Consider the following 19265-nt stretch of genomic DNA (forward strand, 5'->3'; position numbering starts at 1 on the left):
TCGACTCATGAAGCTAAATTTGCTGGTTCGATCTCTGTTGAAGTATTTTCGAAGGACGGACTCCTGTGGATACCAGAACAACACAGGTTATCTAGAAAATTCCATACACCTCACCATTTTATGTACGTGCCGAAAAATACGGCCTCAGTCCAGTGTAGCACCCCATAACGGGCTCAGCTTTGGGGCGTAAAATAGCCACCTCGGAGCTCCTAGCTAGACTTTCCACTTTCATCCTTCCTGTCCCACACACCTTGGCCAACTTTAGGTATCTTCCGGCTCCGTCATTAGATTTTGCGAGACAGAGGGAGTCTTTCGTTTTCAATCCTTCGTAGCTCTTCCGCCTCTATTGGCTCTATCACGTTCTTAAATTTACAAGGGACGAATACTTATGTCATGATGCCTTTAAAAGAACAGTCACTACCACACCACAGTCATCATTGTATTTTCAGCACATAAGCTAACGACATCTAAGAAGGCTATAAAGCATTTTAAGGAATCTTAACAGTATCGTAAGATGAGCTATTGATCCATGTTTAAAGCTTGTAATTATATCTCCCCATCAACTTACTGATAAGGAGACCTTGACAACGTGTCTGCACTGATTTGACCCATTTTCAATACGTATGTAAGCCCATGGAGAGAGAGAACTTTCACCGGTTCAAATTGCAAGGCGCAACTCCCACTTCCGAGAAAATGGAATTCCGTATATTGACAGTGCACCACAAGACCAACTACAGCATGCAACATTCCCACAAGGAATTCACAGCGCAATGATCAAGCTGTCTGCTTCACAAGTTCGAGATCCATGGATCGTATCTCACCTCCGTAGAGGTTTTGTGGGTTTGTTGTAACGTCGAGTTTTTACGTTATTTTCATTACCGTCATAAGCACATTAAAGATATAAGGAGTAATATATCTTAACGTCCACCTCTATGGTTTAGTGGTTAGCAGCCAGCTTCGGAGGCCCGGGTTCGATTCCCGGCTCTGCCACGAAATTTGAAAAAGTGGTACGAGGGCTGGAACGAGGTTCACTCAGCCTCAGGAGGTCAAATGAGTAGAGGTGGGTTCGATTCCCACCCCAGCCATTCTCGAAGTGGTTTTCCGTGGTTTCCCACTTCTCTTCCAGGCAAAATGCCGGGATGGTACCTAACTTAAGGCCACGGTCACTTCCTTCCTTCTTCCTTGTCTATCCCTTCCAATCTTCCCATCCCCTCACAAGGCCCCTGTTCAGCATAACAGGTGAGGCAGCCTGGGCGAGGTAGTGGTCCTTCTCCCCAGTTGTATCCCCGACCCGATGTCTGACGCTCCAGGACACTGCCCTTGAGGCGGTTGAGGTGGGATCCCTCGTTGAGTCTGAGGGAAAAACCAACCCTGGAGGGTAAGCAGATTACGAAGAAGAATATATCTTAATATTGGTTGACTAATGATCGTATTGTCATCTGCTTATTTCTGATAAATTAGATAATATGTGTTGAAAGTGTGAGTGCCGGTACCTTATTGTTAAACGTTGCTTCAAGGACTAGGTAGGTAAGTACAGATATAACTGATGATTGCGAGTCTGGTATACATCATCCCATCCGGGATTTAATGTTTATGCACGTATCAATACTAACTGTGGGCATTTTCAACATTTCATGTCATCAATTATTTCATGTGGTATGTTAGTACGCTCTGTTCCCATGTGTTTTCCCATGAATAACATACTATATGAAGTTGTAGAAAAGTAGTTCTAACATGGAAATAGAGTTTCTGGACCCATGTCCAGATATCATTTTCTTCTCCTACGTGTGAGGAATGCGTCCGGAAAGTTTGGCCTACCTTATTGTCACATCCTGTAGAATAGCTGGTATTTGAGCAGTTTTTGTTATACTTGGGTAAAGGCGTGTGAGCGAAGCATGAAAAAAAAAATGAAAAAAAAAAAGTCTTCGTCAATTTATTTGTTGTCGCTCATGGGTCTGTGAAAAATAGCAGCAACAACAAAAACACTGTGGAGGTGAGATTCGATCCGTGGATCACGAGCTTTTTAAGATGACAGCTTGCTCATTACACTGTGCATTCGTTGTGAGATGTATTGCGTGTCAGTGTTCTTGGGAAGCACTCAAAATATTACAGGTAAAACTCAGTTTTCTCGAAACTGAATGTAATTTGAACCGGTGAACAGTTCTCGCCATGGACTGCATGCACGGTATATTGTAAATGGATCAAAACTGTTGGGACTCGTCAAAGTCTCCTTACGAGAGACAGAACCATTTCAAGAAAGGTCGGGACACATCATGTTTTGCTTACAAGTTCCTTTACGTCGCACTGACACAGATAGGTGTTGCGGCGACCATGGGACAGGAAAGGGCTAAGAGTGGGAAGGAATTGGCCGTAGCCTTAATTAAGATACAGTCCCAGCATTTTCCTGGTGTGAAAATGGGAAACCACGGAAACTATCTTCAGGGCTGCCGAAAGTGGGGTTCGAACCCACTATCTCCCGAACACTGGATACTGGCCGCACTTCAGCGACTGCAGTTATCGAGCTGGGGGAGACACATCTTAAAGCTAGAAACAGATATCTCTGAGGAGAGAGAGAAGCTTCATATGTTGAATGTTATGCCATTGTTAATATTTAGTAACCTGCCTAGCCGTCTACAGGTAGTGAGCTTGTCTCTTACTCTGAGGTTCCGAGTTAAATTCCCGGCCAGGTCAAGGGACTATTATCTGGACCTCAGGGGTGGTTCCGAGGTCCACTTAGACTATGAGAACAATTAATTGAGAGTGAGATAGCAGCCCCGATCCAAAAAGTCAAGAATAACGACCGAAAGGATTCGTCGCGCTGACCACATATCACCTCAATCTGCAAGCCTTCGGGATCAGTAGTGGCCACTTAGTAGGCCAAGGCCCTAAGGACTGCAGCACCATGGCTCTTTATGCTTTTTATTTTTTTAGTTTTAACCTACAGGAGCTATAATTGTCTGTGCAAACGAGCTACAGGGATATGACTTGCCAATTGAACAATCCCATATCTATTGACCGTGACGTCCATACAGATCGAGCAGCGGAAATGGAGTGGACATACTCTGAGGAAGGAAAATGAAGCCATCGAGAGATAGGCTTTGTTTTGAAATCCGCAGGTGAAAAGGAACAGAAGGAGACCCAGACACGCTAAGATCTGTTCATAATAAAAAATGGTATTGTTTTTACGTCCCACTAACGACTTATGACGGTTTTTGGAGACTCAGAAGTGCCGGAATTATGTCCCGCAGGATATCTTTTACGTGCTAGTAAATCTACCGATACGAGGCTGACGTATTTGACCACCTTCAAACACCACCAGACTGAACCAGGATCGAACCTGCCAAGTGGGGATCAGAAAGCCAGCGCCTCAACTGTATGAGTCGCTCAGCTCGGTGGCTGAGAAGGATCTAGAATGAAGTAGAGAAGATGGCCGTCAGCAGGACCAGATGATGGTTTGTCGATGCCGTATTTCCACGAGCGACAACATTAAACATGCAAGCATTTGAACTACGGCCGCGATGATTATAAGCTATCAACGATGTCACTTACGTCCGTAATTATGAACTCGACTGAAAGCTTTTATCTTTGTTTAAAGCTAAGAAAACTGAAATACCGTATTTACGCGAATAATACCCGCATATTAAAAAAACATGAGAAACGAAATTGGGGTGCGGGTTTTATTTGAGTCAATGTTGGCATTTTTTCGAAATCAGCCTTCCTAAAGTTACGGTGTTGCTGGAATGAAATATGACAGGGAAAACCGGAGTACGCGAAGAAAACCTGTCCCATCTCCGCTTTGTCCAGCACAAATATCACATAGAGTGACCGGGATTTGAACCACGGTATCCTGCGGCGAGAGGCGCACTGCTGCCTGAGCCACGGAGGCTCTGTTTAAAATTATACCGGAGAAAAGTTGGCCTGTAAAATACGAAATCGTAATTCCACGACCACTTCCTTCCCACTCCTTCCCATGGTAGCCATAATACCTATCTGTATCATTGCGACGTAAAACAACTTGTAAAAGGTGAAAACGCGGAAAACCATCTTCAGGGCTGACGACAATGGGGCTCACAGGTGCGCGCAATAGGAAAATAAATTATAGCCTACATTTCTCTAGTTCCTTAGTTCATTAAAAATCATCCGAACGAGAATTCCAGGTTATGGTCGATCATGGATAACACTGACAGTGTCGAAGCTTTAGATAACCTGAAATGTGTTTCAAACTGTGTCATCGTAGCCCTTAAAGTATGTAGCGCGTTCTCTTTTATCCACCTAGGACATTTATTGCATAATCGTACTAAAATAATTTCCTATTCTCTACGATAACTTTTGCCACCAAATTCAATATAAATTCCTTCTCTTGGAACGTCATATTAGGCTTCTTTATTCGTTTATAGTCAACAGTGGACATAATTTATGATAAATTATTTGCAAACACTGAACGTAATTAACAACTTATTTACATTTCGATCATGGCGGCAACATATGGTCATTTGTTTTCCGTGCGTCAGTATGACAAATTTAGGCTGAAACGAATACTTTTTTTTTTTTTGTAAACAGAGATAATACATTTTGTAGTAAATACAAAAGTGATCGTAATCAAAGGTTTGGAAATCTAAGATAATAGGAAAAGTAACCGTGTTGGTGGATACAGGCGTTAACCATCGCATCCGTCTAAATCCCTAGGAATACGCAAGCTGTCTTGACATTGCAGAGCATTAATGATGATTGGTCTTATTTGTGTGTACGTTTTACCCAAACGCTGTACTTTAGGGCAATAGTTGCGATAATTATTCAGTAAGATAGCTCGCCGAGGGATCTCCATGGTCACTCAAAGAAGTGTGTTGAGAAAGGCCGATTGTGCCCTGCAGTCTGATGAAATAGCACTTTAGTAATTGCAAGTGGCTACAAGAAGGACACTCCTTTCATGAAATACCTCCTATAAAATATGTAAGTGAAGGAATGTTCTCTGTTATGAAGGTCCGAGAGAAAGTTAATTTATCTTCACAACTTAAAAAGGCACCATATTGCAAGTCAGGGTCTCTTCAACTGAGCATTTCTCGTTTTGTTTTGTTTTTCCTATGAAAGGAGTCGTTTCGTTCACGAACTTAAGGTATCCTGGTTATCAACCTCGCATGGTTTAGAATTACCTGACAGCGTACGTTGAGTGTACCTGTAGTGATCATCAAGAAAACAAAATCCATGATTGTCACATGAGAGCCAGGTACAGATATAGTCAGCGATGATAGGTCTATGTAAACAATCGCCTGCCTACTATAGAGGGCGGGGTTACTAGGAACATCAGTGCAGTCTGACTTCTGAGGTATAGTAGTCATGTTCGAAACGTATTGACGCCATTTAACTATCCTAAAAATACTGTGCGTGTCTGCGAATAGTAATGTTATATATTTTATATGAAGTATCAATGAATTGTTTTATTTTCCATTACGGTGGTTTAAATATTAATGTACATTCGACCTATTTGATTATGTAATTTGGAAGTAGAACCTAAAGTTCAATATTCTCGGCTGGAAAATATTTGTGTTATTTCTTAGGTAAATATTTACTATGTAGTTATCTTGTGTTCGTTTGCAAAGTTCAAATTCCTTAAAAGTTATACATTATACACATTTTGTATTATAAAAAGTCGTCTAAACATTCAAAACATTTAAAAAATATTTGTAATTTATTCTGCATCGTTCAAAACAAATTATGTGTGTCGTGCTTTTAATGTCAAAATTTTCAGAATTTAAACTTATAATCTGTCCGCCACTGTGCTTGAAGTATTAACATAATACTTCAACGCATCTGTTTACTCTTTGAACTCTAGCATTGGGAAGGACAAACCGAGCGCTTGTTTTGTTTACATCGGGCTAACATCGCTGACGACTCTTGTACCTGTATTAATGCTAGCTTAACCAATAAAAAGAATGAATATATAAATTTCAATACTTTGGAAAATGGTGTAACAACTGAGATGAGAAAGAAGAAGAGGTCTTGCAAGAATGCCCGTAAGTTACTCGTTTCATGAAATTCAAGAAAGAGTTTACATGTTGAGATTTTAGAGTCATATTCACCAACGTCAGTAACTTGTTCTGTTATCTTAGATTTCCAAAATTCTGATAATGTCATTATCTCGGTTTACCAAAACTAAGTTTTCCCTTCAATCTAAATTTGAACCTTAAATTTTTCATACTGACGTACGGAAAATAAACGACTACCTGCTGCCGCCACTATCGAAATGTGAACAAGTTTTTGATTCCATTCGGAGTTTGAAAATAATTTATCATAAATTATGTCCGCTATTGACCAGAAACGAAAGAAGCCTAAATGACTTTCCAAGAGAATTGTTATTCAGTTTGGTGGCCGAAAGCATTAACATACCAGAGAACAAGAAAACAAATTATAGCATACACATTGTATATTTCATACCAAATTAAGGCAGTATTCCTTAATTCTTCATTAAAGAAGTCATCCAGTCGTGTGCCGTACAAGATATATATGCTAGAATCGAGAAATCATCTTAGGCCTACCTATGTGTTGGGAATTCCAGGTTATGTTCGACCATGGGTAACATTGACAGTGTCGAGGCTTTAGATAACCTCATGTATGTTTCAAAATCAGTGTCACCGTAGTCCTTGAAGTATGTAGCGCGTTCTTTTTATCCACCTAGGCCGTTTTATTGCAAAATATTGATTCCTCATCGCTGTGATTTTCTCTTTCGGTTAAATGTTCCAGCCGTCTACGAGCTGCCATCTTTAAAGGCTATTATCTTAGATTTCCTGTTTTACCAGCCAACCTTTCACCGATAAAATTTTAAACCGAGATAATACCCGTTATCCGAGATAATGTTGTTGGTGAATACAAATGTAACCGTTATCTCGGTTCTTTTAAGCTTTAAACCAAGATAAAAGCTTTTACTCTCGTTCATGAATACGGACCTAAGATTTCTGTATGGTGTTGAGAACTATCACGAATATTATCAAGGCATTTGAAATTTAGACACACCGCGCGATGCTTAAAGTGGACAGCGAGAGAACCTAACTAATGAAGAAATCTCGGAACATAGGCTATGATCGAGATCAAGGACTGGTGGTTAGAGAAAAAACAGAGTGCATATCTGGGATACATCGTGCGGAATACTAAATATTACCTTGAATAGCCGATTGCAGAACGGAAGTTCGAAGGCTAAAAGAGGAGCAGAATGAAAAATAATATAGGCCCTAGGAGATATATAGCACAAAGCAGTGGGCAGGGTTACTTACTGTTAACAGTGTGCTGTACAAAGTAACCAATCGGGCAGAATCGGTCGCCTACATCCATTCAAGAAGAACTAAAATTGGGAGTAGTCCTCAAGTTCATTGGATCAACGAAGACCATCTGTGTGTTTATGGAGAAACTCCAAATATCCATTACAGCGATGTGATGAGGCCTATTAGGCAAAATGACGGCAGAGAGTTTGCCATTGACTTTTTAATTAAGAAGCCAGCGTGTGTTACCGCAGTCCCACCAGTTATGAGCAATACTTCACAGCATTCATAGTCACTAGCTATAGTAGTGCCTATGTTTAAAATACCATTTTCCATACCTCGGTAGCTTTCACGTTATGAAGATCACTTGACGCAAACATCTGAGGAAAATACATTTTGCTATGTCTGAGAGATAGCAAAAATCGCATCCATCAAGAAAAGGCAGGGGCTGAGAATTGGAGATCTAATGAACTTCATCCGAACATCTCCCTGGTCAAGAATGGGAAATTCCTAAAAAAGTACATGCAAGGGTACCGATTTGTAACCTTACGTTATGGAACGTCGTCTTATTTCATTCATCATAAGCCGCTAAAATGAACTTCCAACATTAAACTCACTTTTGATTTCCAGTCCGCTTTCATATTTTCTTTCCAACTACTTGTTAGGCAAGAAGTGGCGTTTGATAAAATATTGTATGAACGGTGGTATGAACCAACGTGGAGCACTGTCTGGCTAAGTGATTGGTCAGCACTAGGGTACTACAACAGTCAATACTGCCCTGTGGAGGGTCAGAAGCTTTTGGCCCCGCAGAACTTTGTTTGGCAGAGTTTACTCATATCGGGATAAATTATTGTCAGTCTCTCTTCACCTGGGACACGTACTTTGTATATGTATTTGATCTGTTTTATGAACTCCGTTATCGAATGGTATGCAACAAACATAGCTGCAGAGGACATAAAAGAAGACGTCATGTATGTCTTGTCTTCGATAGCCGGCGCAGTTCACAATGGCCTTAAAATTAACCTTCAATTTTAGATTTTCAATCTACAGTATTCTTGAGGTTATTGGCATGAATAGTCCATGAATGTGTTTAAGTTACCACTTGTATAAAACATTAGAGGTATAATGGCTTATAAAAGATAGCTTTGTTTTTGCACCTGTACTTTAGCAAGAATGTAGGTACAAAACGATGGTAACAATGACAGAAGGGTACTCTGAATAAGGATTTTAAATGTTAAATTAGGAATGAACTCTATGGATGAGGCTGTGCATATAAAAAAAAGCGGCTTCGGTGGTGGGATCATGTGAGGCGAATGGAGGAAAACCATAAATTCGGCCATGGAGGGTAAGAAAAGTGGGAGACAAAGACGATGTTGGTTAGACGTAGTTCCTAATGATTTAAGATAAGTACCATATTGAAGTGAACGAGGACAGATGACCGTAGGATTGTGGAGGAGCTGAATTAATTCAAAGAGGGTTGCAGATTGAGCAGTGAAAGGCCAAACAGTCCACAACGAAGATATATGTCATCATCATCATCATCATCATCATCATCTGTTTACCCTCCAGGTTCGGCTTTTCCCTCGGACTCGGCGAGGGATCCCACCTCTACCGCCTCAAGGGCAGTGTCCTGGAGCTTCAGACTCTCGGTCGGTGATACAACTGGGGAGAATGACCAGTACCTCGCCCAGGCGGCCTCACCTGCTATGCTGAACAGGGGCCCTGTGGAGGGATGGGAAGATTGGAAGGGATAGACAAGGAAGAGGGAAGGAAGCGGCCGTGGCCTTAAGTTAGGTACCATCCCGGCATTCGCCTGGAGGAGAAGTGGGGAACCACGGAAAACCACTTCGAGGATGGCTGAGGTGGGAATCGAACCCACCTCTACTCAGTTGACTTCCCGAGGCTGAGTGGACCCCGTTCCAGCCCTCGTACCACTTTTCAAATTTTCGTGGCAGAGCCGGGAATCGAACCCGGACCTCCGGGGGTGGCAGCTAATCACGCCAACCACTACACCACAGAGGCGGACGAAGATATATGTACTGGATTTATTTATTTATTTATTTATTTATTTATTTATTTATTTATTAATAATGGACCTTTTTCACGAATCCTTAGTTTAAATGAAAAAACAAAATAACCTATTGCTATAGAGCACAAAGTTTATATTTAACAGTCACCGTTACCAAAGAGTGTTAATACTACTGCTTAAAATGTCAATCTAGCATCTGCAACTATAAAATGAAGCAGCTTCGGCATTCAAAATTCCGAACATAGTCTTAATTTCCAGTCCTACTAATTTTAATATTACCGGGCGAGTTGGCCGTGCGGTTAGGAACGCGCAGCTGTGAGCTCGCATGCAGGAGATAGTGGGTTCGAACCCCACTGTCGGCACCCCTGAAGATGGTTTTCCGTGGTTTCCCATTTTCACACCAGGCAAATGCTGGGGCTGTACCTTAAGCCCACAGCCGCTTCCTTCCCATTCGTAGGCCTTTCCTGTCCCATCGTCGCCATAAGACCTATCTGTGTCGGTGCAACGTAAAATAAATAGCAAAAAAAAAAGTGTGAAACTCAGTAGCGGCTACTGAAGTTTCATTTAGGAGGGTCACGTTTTGGTTTAAATGCAGGCACGGATAATTAAGTCTAAATTTAGAAAAAAACAATATGTCAAAACACACCTAGGGTTACTTTGTCATTGTTGCTTATGTCAGATCCGCTTTTCTTTCTTTAGCCAGCACATTTTTACCTCTCTTTTGCCATTAAGACTTAGGAATCTCTTTATTCTATTTAATGTAGAGAAACATTGGTATGGTTATAGTATTATTTTCAACAACAGGACATTAGAAAATACAAATCAGTGAACTGGGTAGCTTTCTTTCTTTCTACCAGGTAACTATCTGCTATCCTTCTCTGTCACAGTTTGCTTGTGATCGAGGCTGTCCCATTATAGCAGGCCTCTTCTCCAAGCAAGATAACCACCGGCGACATTTGGAGACTACTGTATTATATCAATCAGTCAATCAATCAGTCAATCAACACTGATCTGCATTTGGGGCAGTTGTCCAGGTGGCAGATTACTTATCTGTTGTTCACCTAGTGTTTTCTTAAATAACTGCAAAGAATTTGCATATTTATTGAACATTTCCCTTGGTAAATTATTCCAATCCCTAACTCCTGGCTGCCTGGCCGAGGCGGTAAAGGCGTGCTCGGTTCACCCGGAAGGACGTTGGTTCGAATCCCCGCCAGGAAGTCTTAAAATTTAAGAAACGAGATTTCCACTTCCGGAGGTGCATATGGCCCTGAGGTTCACTCAGCCTACACCAAAAATGAGTACCAGGTTAATTCGTGGGGGCAAAGGCGGCCGGGCGTAGAGCTAACCACTCTACCCAATCACGTGCCTTCAACTCCTCCAAGGGCCTTCATGGCCTGTACGGAGGTGACCGACTTGACTCCTCATCCTATAAACGAATGTTTGCCCCAATTTGTCCTCTTGAAGTCTATCTTCATCTTCATATTGTGATCTTTTGAAAACACCACTCATACGTATTGGTCTACGAATGTCATTCCACCCCATCTCTCCACTGACAGCTCGGAACATACCACTGAGTCGAGCAACTCTTCTCCTTTCTCCCAAGTCTTCCCAGCCCAAACTTTGCAGCATTTTCGTAACGCTACTCTTTTGTCGGAAATCACCCAGAACAAATCGAGGTGCTTTTCTTTGGATTTTTCCAGTTCTCGAATCACGTAATACTGGTGAGTGTTCCCATACACTGGAACCATACTTTAGATGGAGTCTTACCAGAGACTTACAAGCCCTGTTATTTACATCCTTACTAAAACCCATAAATACCCTCAACACCATGTGCCCTTTATTTACAATACCGTTTAATTTCCCAATGAGGATATTTCCTTATATTAGCACTGTATGTACTTTAAACGTCTCCTCTGCGGTCACATGGGGTTTGTGAACGGGAGCTGATATAAAGTATTTTATTCTCTATCCCGAAGTCAGAATTATGTGCTCATGAGCTTAAAACATGTGTCCACCTGTGTATAATGTATTGAAAAGTAAAAATTAGAATATTTATGTGACCCTGAGATCGTATGTGCAGGCCGCCACTGGTGAAACTAGTTTGGCGAGAGACACTTAATTAGAAACAGCATTTGGTTGTAGTTTAATGCCATGTGGTTTAGCTCTCTAAAAGCAAAAATCGCACGAGACTACATGTATTCATTATACTATGTATTCCTGTCGCAGAAGTTTCATACTGCTTAGCCTATATTTTTTGTACGAGAATTTCTTGGATACAACCCTCAGTGAGTGGATTCGTGAAGCGCAGTAACCTACGCAGCAAGCAAGACCTTGAAGCGCACAGACTAATATGTTCGCGTGTATGTATGTATGTATGTATGTTTGTTTGTTGGGTATTCAGCCCGAAGGCTGGTTTGATCCTCTACAGCTCCAACAGCTGTCCTAGATAGCCTAGGTGTCACTGAAAAGGCTTATTAGGAAAATGAGTGAGGTAGTTTCCCGTTGCTTTTCTCATTGAGCCAGAAGTTATTACATATCAGTCTGCCAAGCCTACTGAAATGCATGCACCAACCAACCCTATGAGCAACATTTTCACACCATTTATAACAGGGACGGGCTGCATAAGGAACGGTATTACTAGAATCGCTCATACCTCAGTCACTTTCATATTGTCAAAGCCAAGAATGAGAGACCGGTTAATGAAAGTAAATTTATTCTAGCCCATACCAGAAGACATAGTCCACTGTAAACACCTGCCAGCAAAGGCGTATGTTCGCATAACCTAATTAATTGTATTTATTTCTCGCATCTCCACTACGTGATCTAGGGCAACGTCCATGGCAAAGTGCTAAAAAAACAAACAAACAAACAAACACACACAGAGAGAGAGAGAGAGAGAGAGAGAGAGAGAGAGAGAGAGAGAGAGAGAGAGAGAATATATACCACTTGAACCGAGTGGAACTCTTGTGTACCGTATCAGCGGTGTTAACAAGTTGTCATGCACGTACGATGGACAATCCATACAAGACGTAAACCATCTTCTCTTCAACTATGCACATTATCACACACAGAACAATTTTCATGATATCTCTTGAACAACAACAACAACAACAACAACGTGTGTTCTTAAACAAATGATCATAAAATGTGAGCGCGTGTCAATATTTCATTAATACGCACTGCGCATGTTAATTATTAATGTTTGTTAACCGATTTGGCTGCCTGGTCTACCATGACCTAAGGTCACTAAATTCATGTTTAAACATAGTTAAAAGATATATTCCAAATACAATACGACACTCTGAAAATGGAACACCACGAAGTTTTGCGAGTCCATGTTCATAAACTAAGTACAATTTTATTGCACTCAGATACTTCTAGTCTCAGAAAGACATCGAATAAAGTATCCCACTCTTTCGAAGAATATAAAACTCCCACTGTGGATGAGTCTGCCTCCGAATCCCAGGTACGAACTCAGCAGAGATAATCCGCTTTTTGAAGGCCGTAGAAGTCTATTTGGCAAGTAATTTTTTTTTTTTTTTGCTAGGGGCTTTACGTCGCGCCGACACAGATAGGTCTTATGGCGACGATGGGATAGGAAAGGCCTAGGAGTTGGAAGGAAGCGGCCGTGGCCTTAATTAAGGTACAGCCCCAGCATTTGCCTGGTGTGAAAATGGGAAACCACGGAAAACCATTTTCAGGGCTGCCGATAGTGGGATTCGAACCTACTATCTCCCGGATGCAAGCTCACAGCCGCGCGCCTCTACGCGCACGGCCAACTCGCCCGGTATTTGGCAAGTAAACTATGCCTGGTGACACATTCGGAGTTTACCCAACAAACTTCATTGAAGCTCTGGAGTAGGCTCCATTTCCTTTGTTGTGTAGTAGAGTAAAACAGGACGTCGAAATTTACACACCAATGGTCTAAATGGCGTCAAACGAAAATGGTAGCCGTATTATTATTATTATTATTATTATTATTATTATTATTATTATTATTATTATTATTATTATATAAATATGTCCTTTAATTCCCTGGAAGGGGAAATAAATTCACTTTCTTAGAAGAATATACGTATGAAAACAGTGGCTGATGAACGTTAAAATATCAAACTATAAACACAAAATTAAAGCAACGTAATCCGACAGTTTCCAATTCATCCAGCTTCTAAGCAGCATTATATAATATATAATAACCAACATTTAGAGCTTTTCCGTGAGAAAAATTTCCACGACACGGGTTCACAAGAAGTTCGCAATAATTGCCAACTGCATAAATTATGATTCAAAACTTTCCAACCAAACAGTCTGCAATACGATTTGAGGGCCAGCTCAATGGTGGGTCCTACGGATAACGAACATTAATCAAAATTCAGAACAGTGCAGATAAATCGCTACGAGATGAAATGCTTTTACTCCAGAAAAAAATCTTCTAATGCCTACTTTTGGCATAATCATCGCCAGAACTTATTTTCACCCTGAATTGCGACAATTTTGTCTGACCTTGAAATGTCACAAGCGAAATATTATTATTACACACAATTTTATTCTGTATTTAAAGAAAGGAACCGGTTTTGCCTAGGGAAATTTAGGAATTTTCTATATATGACAATCTTTAATGGTTCATTCACAACAGTTAAAGATAAGTCAATTTCGACGACAGCAATAGAGACGTATTGTACCAAATTGTAGTGAAGCCCATTTGTAACTCACCAGACCTATTTTTCTTGAGTCATAGCTCCTTCGTTTCGCTTGGTAGCTTATCATTAGAGCTTAGTAATGACTGATATATTCAATGTGCGAGGTGAAGAACATTTTGTATTTAAGAAGAGAACATTAAGTGTATAATTTCCAGCGAATTACAGTCTGTATGGACACGTAAGTGATGGAAGGTTAACCCATCACTTCTTTCTTGTTTGAACAGGACATCGGAATGGAGTGCCCAGTCAATAATTTAAGAAACCTTCAAGAAAGTTAAAACTACCATTAATATTTAGTCTAATTGGAAAAACTGTGTTTTTTCTTTTCCATGACACACAGAAAGGTGATTTCCTGTCATGTCAAAAGGAGAAGTGTGTTGCATTTCTTTCTCTCCTCACTTGAAGTTGATGAAAGAATAAAATGTGCTTTAAGCTATTGTAACTAATGTTACTGATAAACATATTCGATGAAAATGAGGTTCTATGCAGGTGAAACATTTTTCCTTTAATGTCAGGTCATGTGCGAATATTATCAATTGGAAGTTGTTATTTAAACTTTCGGTTTGTTACTCAACACTTTGAAATGATCGGAAGTACTGGAGGCATCCCAAAATATACTTTCTGAATACAACACTAATCACAAAATGAATAGTAATTGAAGGTAAAGGTCATGGATCTCTATAAGCATTCAATTTAAGTAAAGAAATACCTATTAAGGAACAAATCTTGTATCGCGCACTGCGATTTTGTGCTTGTCATGAAGCTCTGCTTTTGTTATCACATTCATCACAATAGTTTGTACTATTCTAGTCGACTGGGAAGTAATCTAGTTGATTATCGCGGGTGTAACACAATCTCGGGCCGACAAAGAATAAGGGTATGTAAACGGACAGCGTTGTGTGGGCATTTTTCTTTTATACGAAATAAAATTCGAATGGGACTCGTTTCCCACTCTCTGCAATCAACATTTCTTGATATTATATTATTATTATTATTATTAATCATCTATTTCAATAATTCGCAGTTGTTCAAGTTTATTACCTTCTGTTTTTAATATGGCTCATAGAATTTGCACTAAATATACTAGTGAAGTTACTACTACCCGTTCATTTCTCAATCATTGTAGATATGGGGATTGTTCACAATAAATTTGTATTACAAATATTTTGTTCAGAGTTCAAATTGTGAATAACGTACCTGGAAAAGAGCTGGTTGATGAAGTGTGGATGTCCTGTCTTGACGCTGTATTTGATCACGTCTTTAAGGAGCTGCAGAAGCTTGTCGTGGTTGGCTGGCTGAGACTCCAGATCTAGCTCTATTAACTGACGCATTTGTTCTGGAGAGTGCCACTCCAACACGGGGTTGCTACGGCTGGTTCCCTCGAAGACTGCCTTTTCCACCAATATCTGAAGAGCCTCTCGGAAGAAGGCGTCGTGCGTCGCAGGGTCTGGCAGACTCGCGAACCACGGCATCTTCCTTCGCGTAGGAAGAGGCTCCGCCATTCCTGCAGCGACGTCTTGCTTGGCGTTGACGGGAGGCGCGCTGACGCTACTTGCAGTCTCGGCGGCGGTCGGCATAATTCTACAAGGACAAACACTCAACTGAGATACTGATCACAGAGTCGGAGCTTATATAGGCAATGTGTGCGGGACTTTCCCCGCCAGCGTAGCCCTCTCCTCCTGCACTACTGCACGGTGACGTCAAGCAAATCCCGTACGGATGGGCCTTTGTATTGTTGTAGAAACACGTTTAGCCGCAATTTCCTCCTCAACAATTACATCCTCTGTGTAATATCCTGGCCGCCTGTAGCTCGTGTCCTGTCAGCGTGATGGTCACTTCGAAGAACTTCACGTCTGTTTACAGTGAGTGTGGTCGGGATTGGCCAGACCTTGTTATAATAGGCCTGGCAAATACTTCGAACTCCAAACGCTGTCAAACTAATCGGAGGAAATAAGTCCATGCTTTTGGGCACGGCTGCCTACTCCTCAGTCTAACCTAGCATACATGAGGTCGGTTGGTACCATTGAGATAGGTTATACCGGGCGAGTTGGCCGTGCGGATAGAGGCGCGCGGCTGTAAACTTGCATCCGGGATATAGTGGGTTCGAATCCCACTGTCGACAGCCCTGTAGATGGTTTTCTGTGGTTTCCCATTTTCACACTAGGCAAATGTTGGGGCTGTACATTAATTAAGGCCACGGCCGCTTCCTTCCAACTCCTAGGCCTTTCCTCTCCCATCGTCGCCATAAGACCTATCTGAGTCGGTGCGACGTAAAGCCACTAGCAAAAAAGAGAGATAGGTTATAATTTTATTGATGTCTGAAGTTTCATTTTAAAATAATAATAATAATAATAATAATAATAATAATAATAATAATAATAATAATAATAATAATAATAATAATGCTATCAGTTTAAGGTGTACCGGGCGAGTTGGCCGTGCGGTTAGGGGTGCGCGGCTGTGAGCTTGCATATGGGAGATAGTGGGTTCGAATCCCACTGTCGGCAACCCTGAAGATGGTTTTCCGTGGTTTCCCATTTTCACACCAGGCGAATCCTGGGGCTGTACCTTAGTTAAGGCCACGGCCGCTTCCTTCCAACTCCTAGGCCTTTCCTATCCCATCGTCGCCATAAGACCTATCTGCGTCGGTGCGACGTAAAGCCACTAGCCACTGCCTAGCCGAGGGGAAAATTACGGGCGCATTTCACCTGAAAGGACGTGGACTCGATTCCCCGTCAGGAAGTCGAACATTTTAGAAACGAAATTTCCACTTCTGGAGAGGCACATAGTCCTGAGATTCATTTGGCTTACACCAGAACTGAGAACCAGTTTAATTTCTGGAGGCAAAGGTGGCTGAGTACTGACATAATAACTCTATCCCATGCAGAGCCGAGGTTAAGGATAGTGACTTGGCCCTCCAGCAGAGAAATAATTCCACAAGAAAAGTAAATTACAAACGTCTAGCTAAAATCAGTACACATAGCCTACGAGTAAATAGAAATATTGCTCCAGAAAGAGATTTATTTATTTTTAAAATAAGGGAAGTTTTCTTTACGTACGGCTTTCTTGGTTGTCGTTGATGCCAATCACTGATTTTTCATCTATGCAGCTTGCTGTGCACGGAAAAAACTTGTGTTATGAAGAAATGATTGAAAGTAAATATTCATAATGGCCAGAAAAGTAGTCCCGTGAAACAGACATGTTTTAAGTGCAGTGATAAACAATATTTCCCTAATACATGTGTTATTCTCAAAATATTAGAAGCTTTGCCAGTTTCAATTCCTTATGCAGAAATAGTTTTTCCACATTGAGACAATTAAATAAATATCTGAGAAGGAATATCTTTTTTTTTCGTCGCACCAACACAGACAGGTCTTGTGGCGACGATGGGATAGGAAGGGGGTAAGAGTGGGAAAGAAGCGATCGTGGTCTTGATTAAGGTACAGCCTCAGCATTTGCCTGTTGTGAAAATGGGAAAACACGGTAAACTATTTTCAGGACTGCCAACACTGGAAGTTCGAACTCACTATCTCCCAAATGCAAAGTGAAAGCTACATTACGCAAACCGTGCAGCCACTTGGTCGGTAGTACAACACCTGAATCACGTTCAGGTGGACTTGCCTTGCTGTCGTTTCATCGAGATATTCATGTGCCTGATGTAGTTGTACATAGATACATTTGTCAGTATTCCAAGAAAAGTTGATTTTATGTACATTTTTCTAAAAGTATATTTCAAAATATGTGGACTACTATTACGCAAAATTTATATATTCCACGTTGCAGAAAGCTGTGTATTTATATAGACCTAACACACAAAAACAGGAAGATTTTAGTCTTACACCCCACAGATTATACTTATTTTGAATAATAACTCTTGACAATATTGGTGTATGTATCAGTGTATTATGGCTGTGCCTCATTCATAAGTGTTGTAAAATTTTATGGGGGTTAGTCTCTCTCGCCAAGCAAATGGCCGCGTGGTATAAGATGCGTAGCTGCGAGCTTGCATTTGGGAGAAGGTGGATTCGAATCCTACCTTGTGAACAGACCTGAGGGTGGTTTTCCGTGGTTTCCCGCTTTCACACCAGGACTGTTCCTTAATTATGGCCACGGCCGCTATCTTCCCAATCCTAGCGCTTTCCCATCCTTGCGTCACTGCAAACCTTCGATGTGTTAGTGCGACGTTAACCAGTAAAAATATATATACACAGAATGGCCAAAAGTCACGGGAAGGGGTGTCCCATTAGAAAATGTATGGACCCTGAGCGTTGCGGCTAGCTGCGCCGTAGCTGAGCAGTCTGTCACAGACACCAGTGTCCTGAAGATGCAAACACGTCGCGAGTTAACCGACTTTGAACGTAGGATGATCATTGCCGCACGGCGCATGGGTTTCCGAGGTCAACAGTGTCCAGGGTGGATCTTCATTATCGCAGAGAGAATGTTACCACCCGCGTAAACCGCCGCACGGAAAGACCTCATGTGTTCAACGAATGGACATCACGTCGCCTCCGCAGAACCATACTGGGCGTTCGACGGCCTACTGTGAGTCAGATCACCATCCAGTTGAATGTTGGGAGTCAGGAACCTATTTCTACCAGGACTGTAAGGAGGCAACTGCACCGCATAGGCTTCACCAGCCGACGACCAACTCGTGTCCCTTTGCTGACACCTCGACACAGAGCTCAACGACGCGCATGGGCCCGCGAACATCGGCAATGAACCATGGAACAGTGGCGGCGTGTGGCGTGGTCCGATGATCCCTGTTCCAGTTGTATCGAGCTGATGGGTGCGTGAGAGTGTGGCGTATGCCCCATGAAGCTATGGATCCTGCGTGTCAACAAGGTGTGTCCAGACGAGAGGTGGCTCAGTTCTACTCTGGGCGGCGCTCTCATAGTCGCAATTAGGCCGCATTTTCCGACCACAGGGAGCGCTGATAGGTGCACGTTCTGTGGACATTCTTTCACACCATCTGCATCCCTTTCTGGCCCTAGAATACCCTGATGGAGATGGCATGTTTCAATAGGTCAATGCGCCATGTCGCCGCTCTGGGGTGGCACACAGGTGATTGGAGGAGCACTCCAGTGAAGTTACAACCATGGACTGGCCCTCCAGATCCCCTGATCTTAATCCAATCGAGCATTTATGGGATGCTGTCGATGCTGCTATACGCTCCATGAACCCCGCACCAAATACACAAGGCCAATTGCGGGTAGCAGTGCAAGATGCGTGGGTCCACATCCCTTCAGAATGATTCCAACACCTTGTAGAGTCGATGCCTCGCCGTAA

At 41.9% G+C, this 19265-nt stretch overlaps 1 protein-coding gene across 1 annotated transcript in view; it reads right to left on the minus strand.

Annotated features, from left to right (window-relative positions):
- The window catches only part of b (glutamate decarboxylase-like protein black), an 85798-nt gene extending 70231 nt beyond the window's left edge, over window positions 1-15567 (minus strand). Inside the window, exon 1 of the mRNA XM_067135501.2 lies at window positions 15177-15567. Coding sequence (XP_066991602.2) covers window positions 15177-15556 — 380 coding nt within the window. The 5' untranslated portion in view covers window positions 15557-15567. The remainder of the gene's footprint in view (window positions 1-15176) is intronic.
- Between the last annotated feature and the right edge of the window lie 3698 nt (window positions 15568-19265).

Source organism: Anabrus simplex, chromosome 1 (genome assembly GCF_040414725.1).
Source record: "Anabrus simplex isolate iqAnaSimp1 chromosome 1, ASM4041472v1, whole genome shotgun sequence".
Taxonomy (NCBI): Eukaryota; Metazoa; Arthropoda; class Insecta; order Orthoptera; family Tettigoniidae; genus Anabrus; species Anabrus simplex.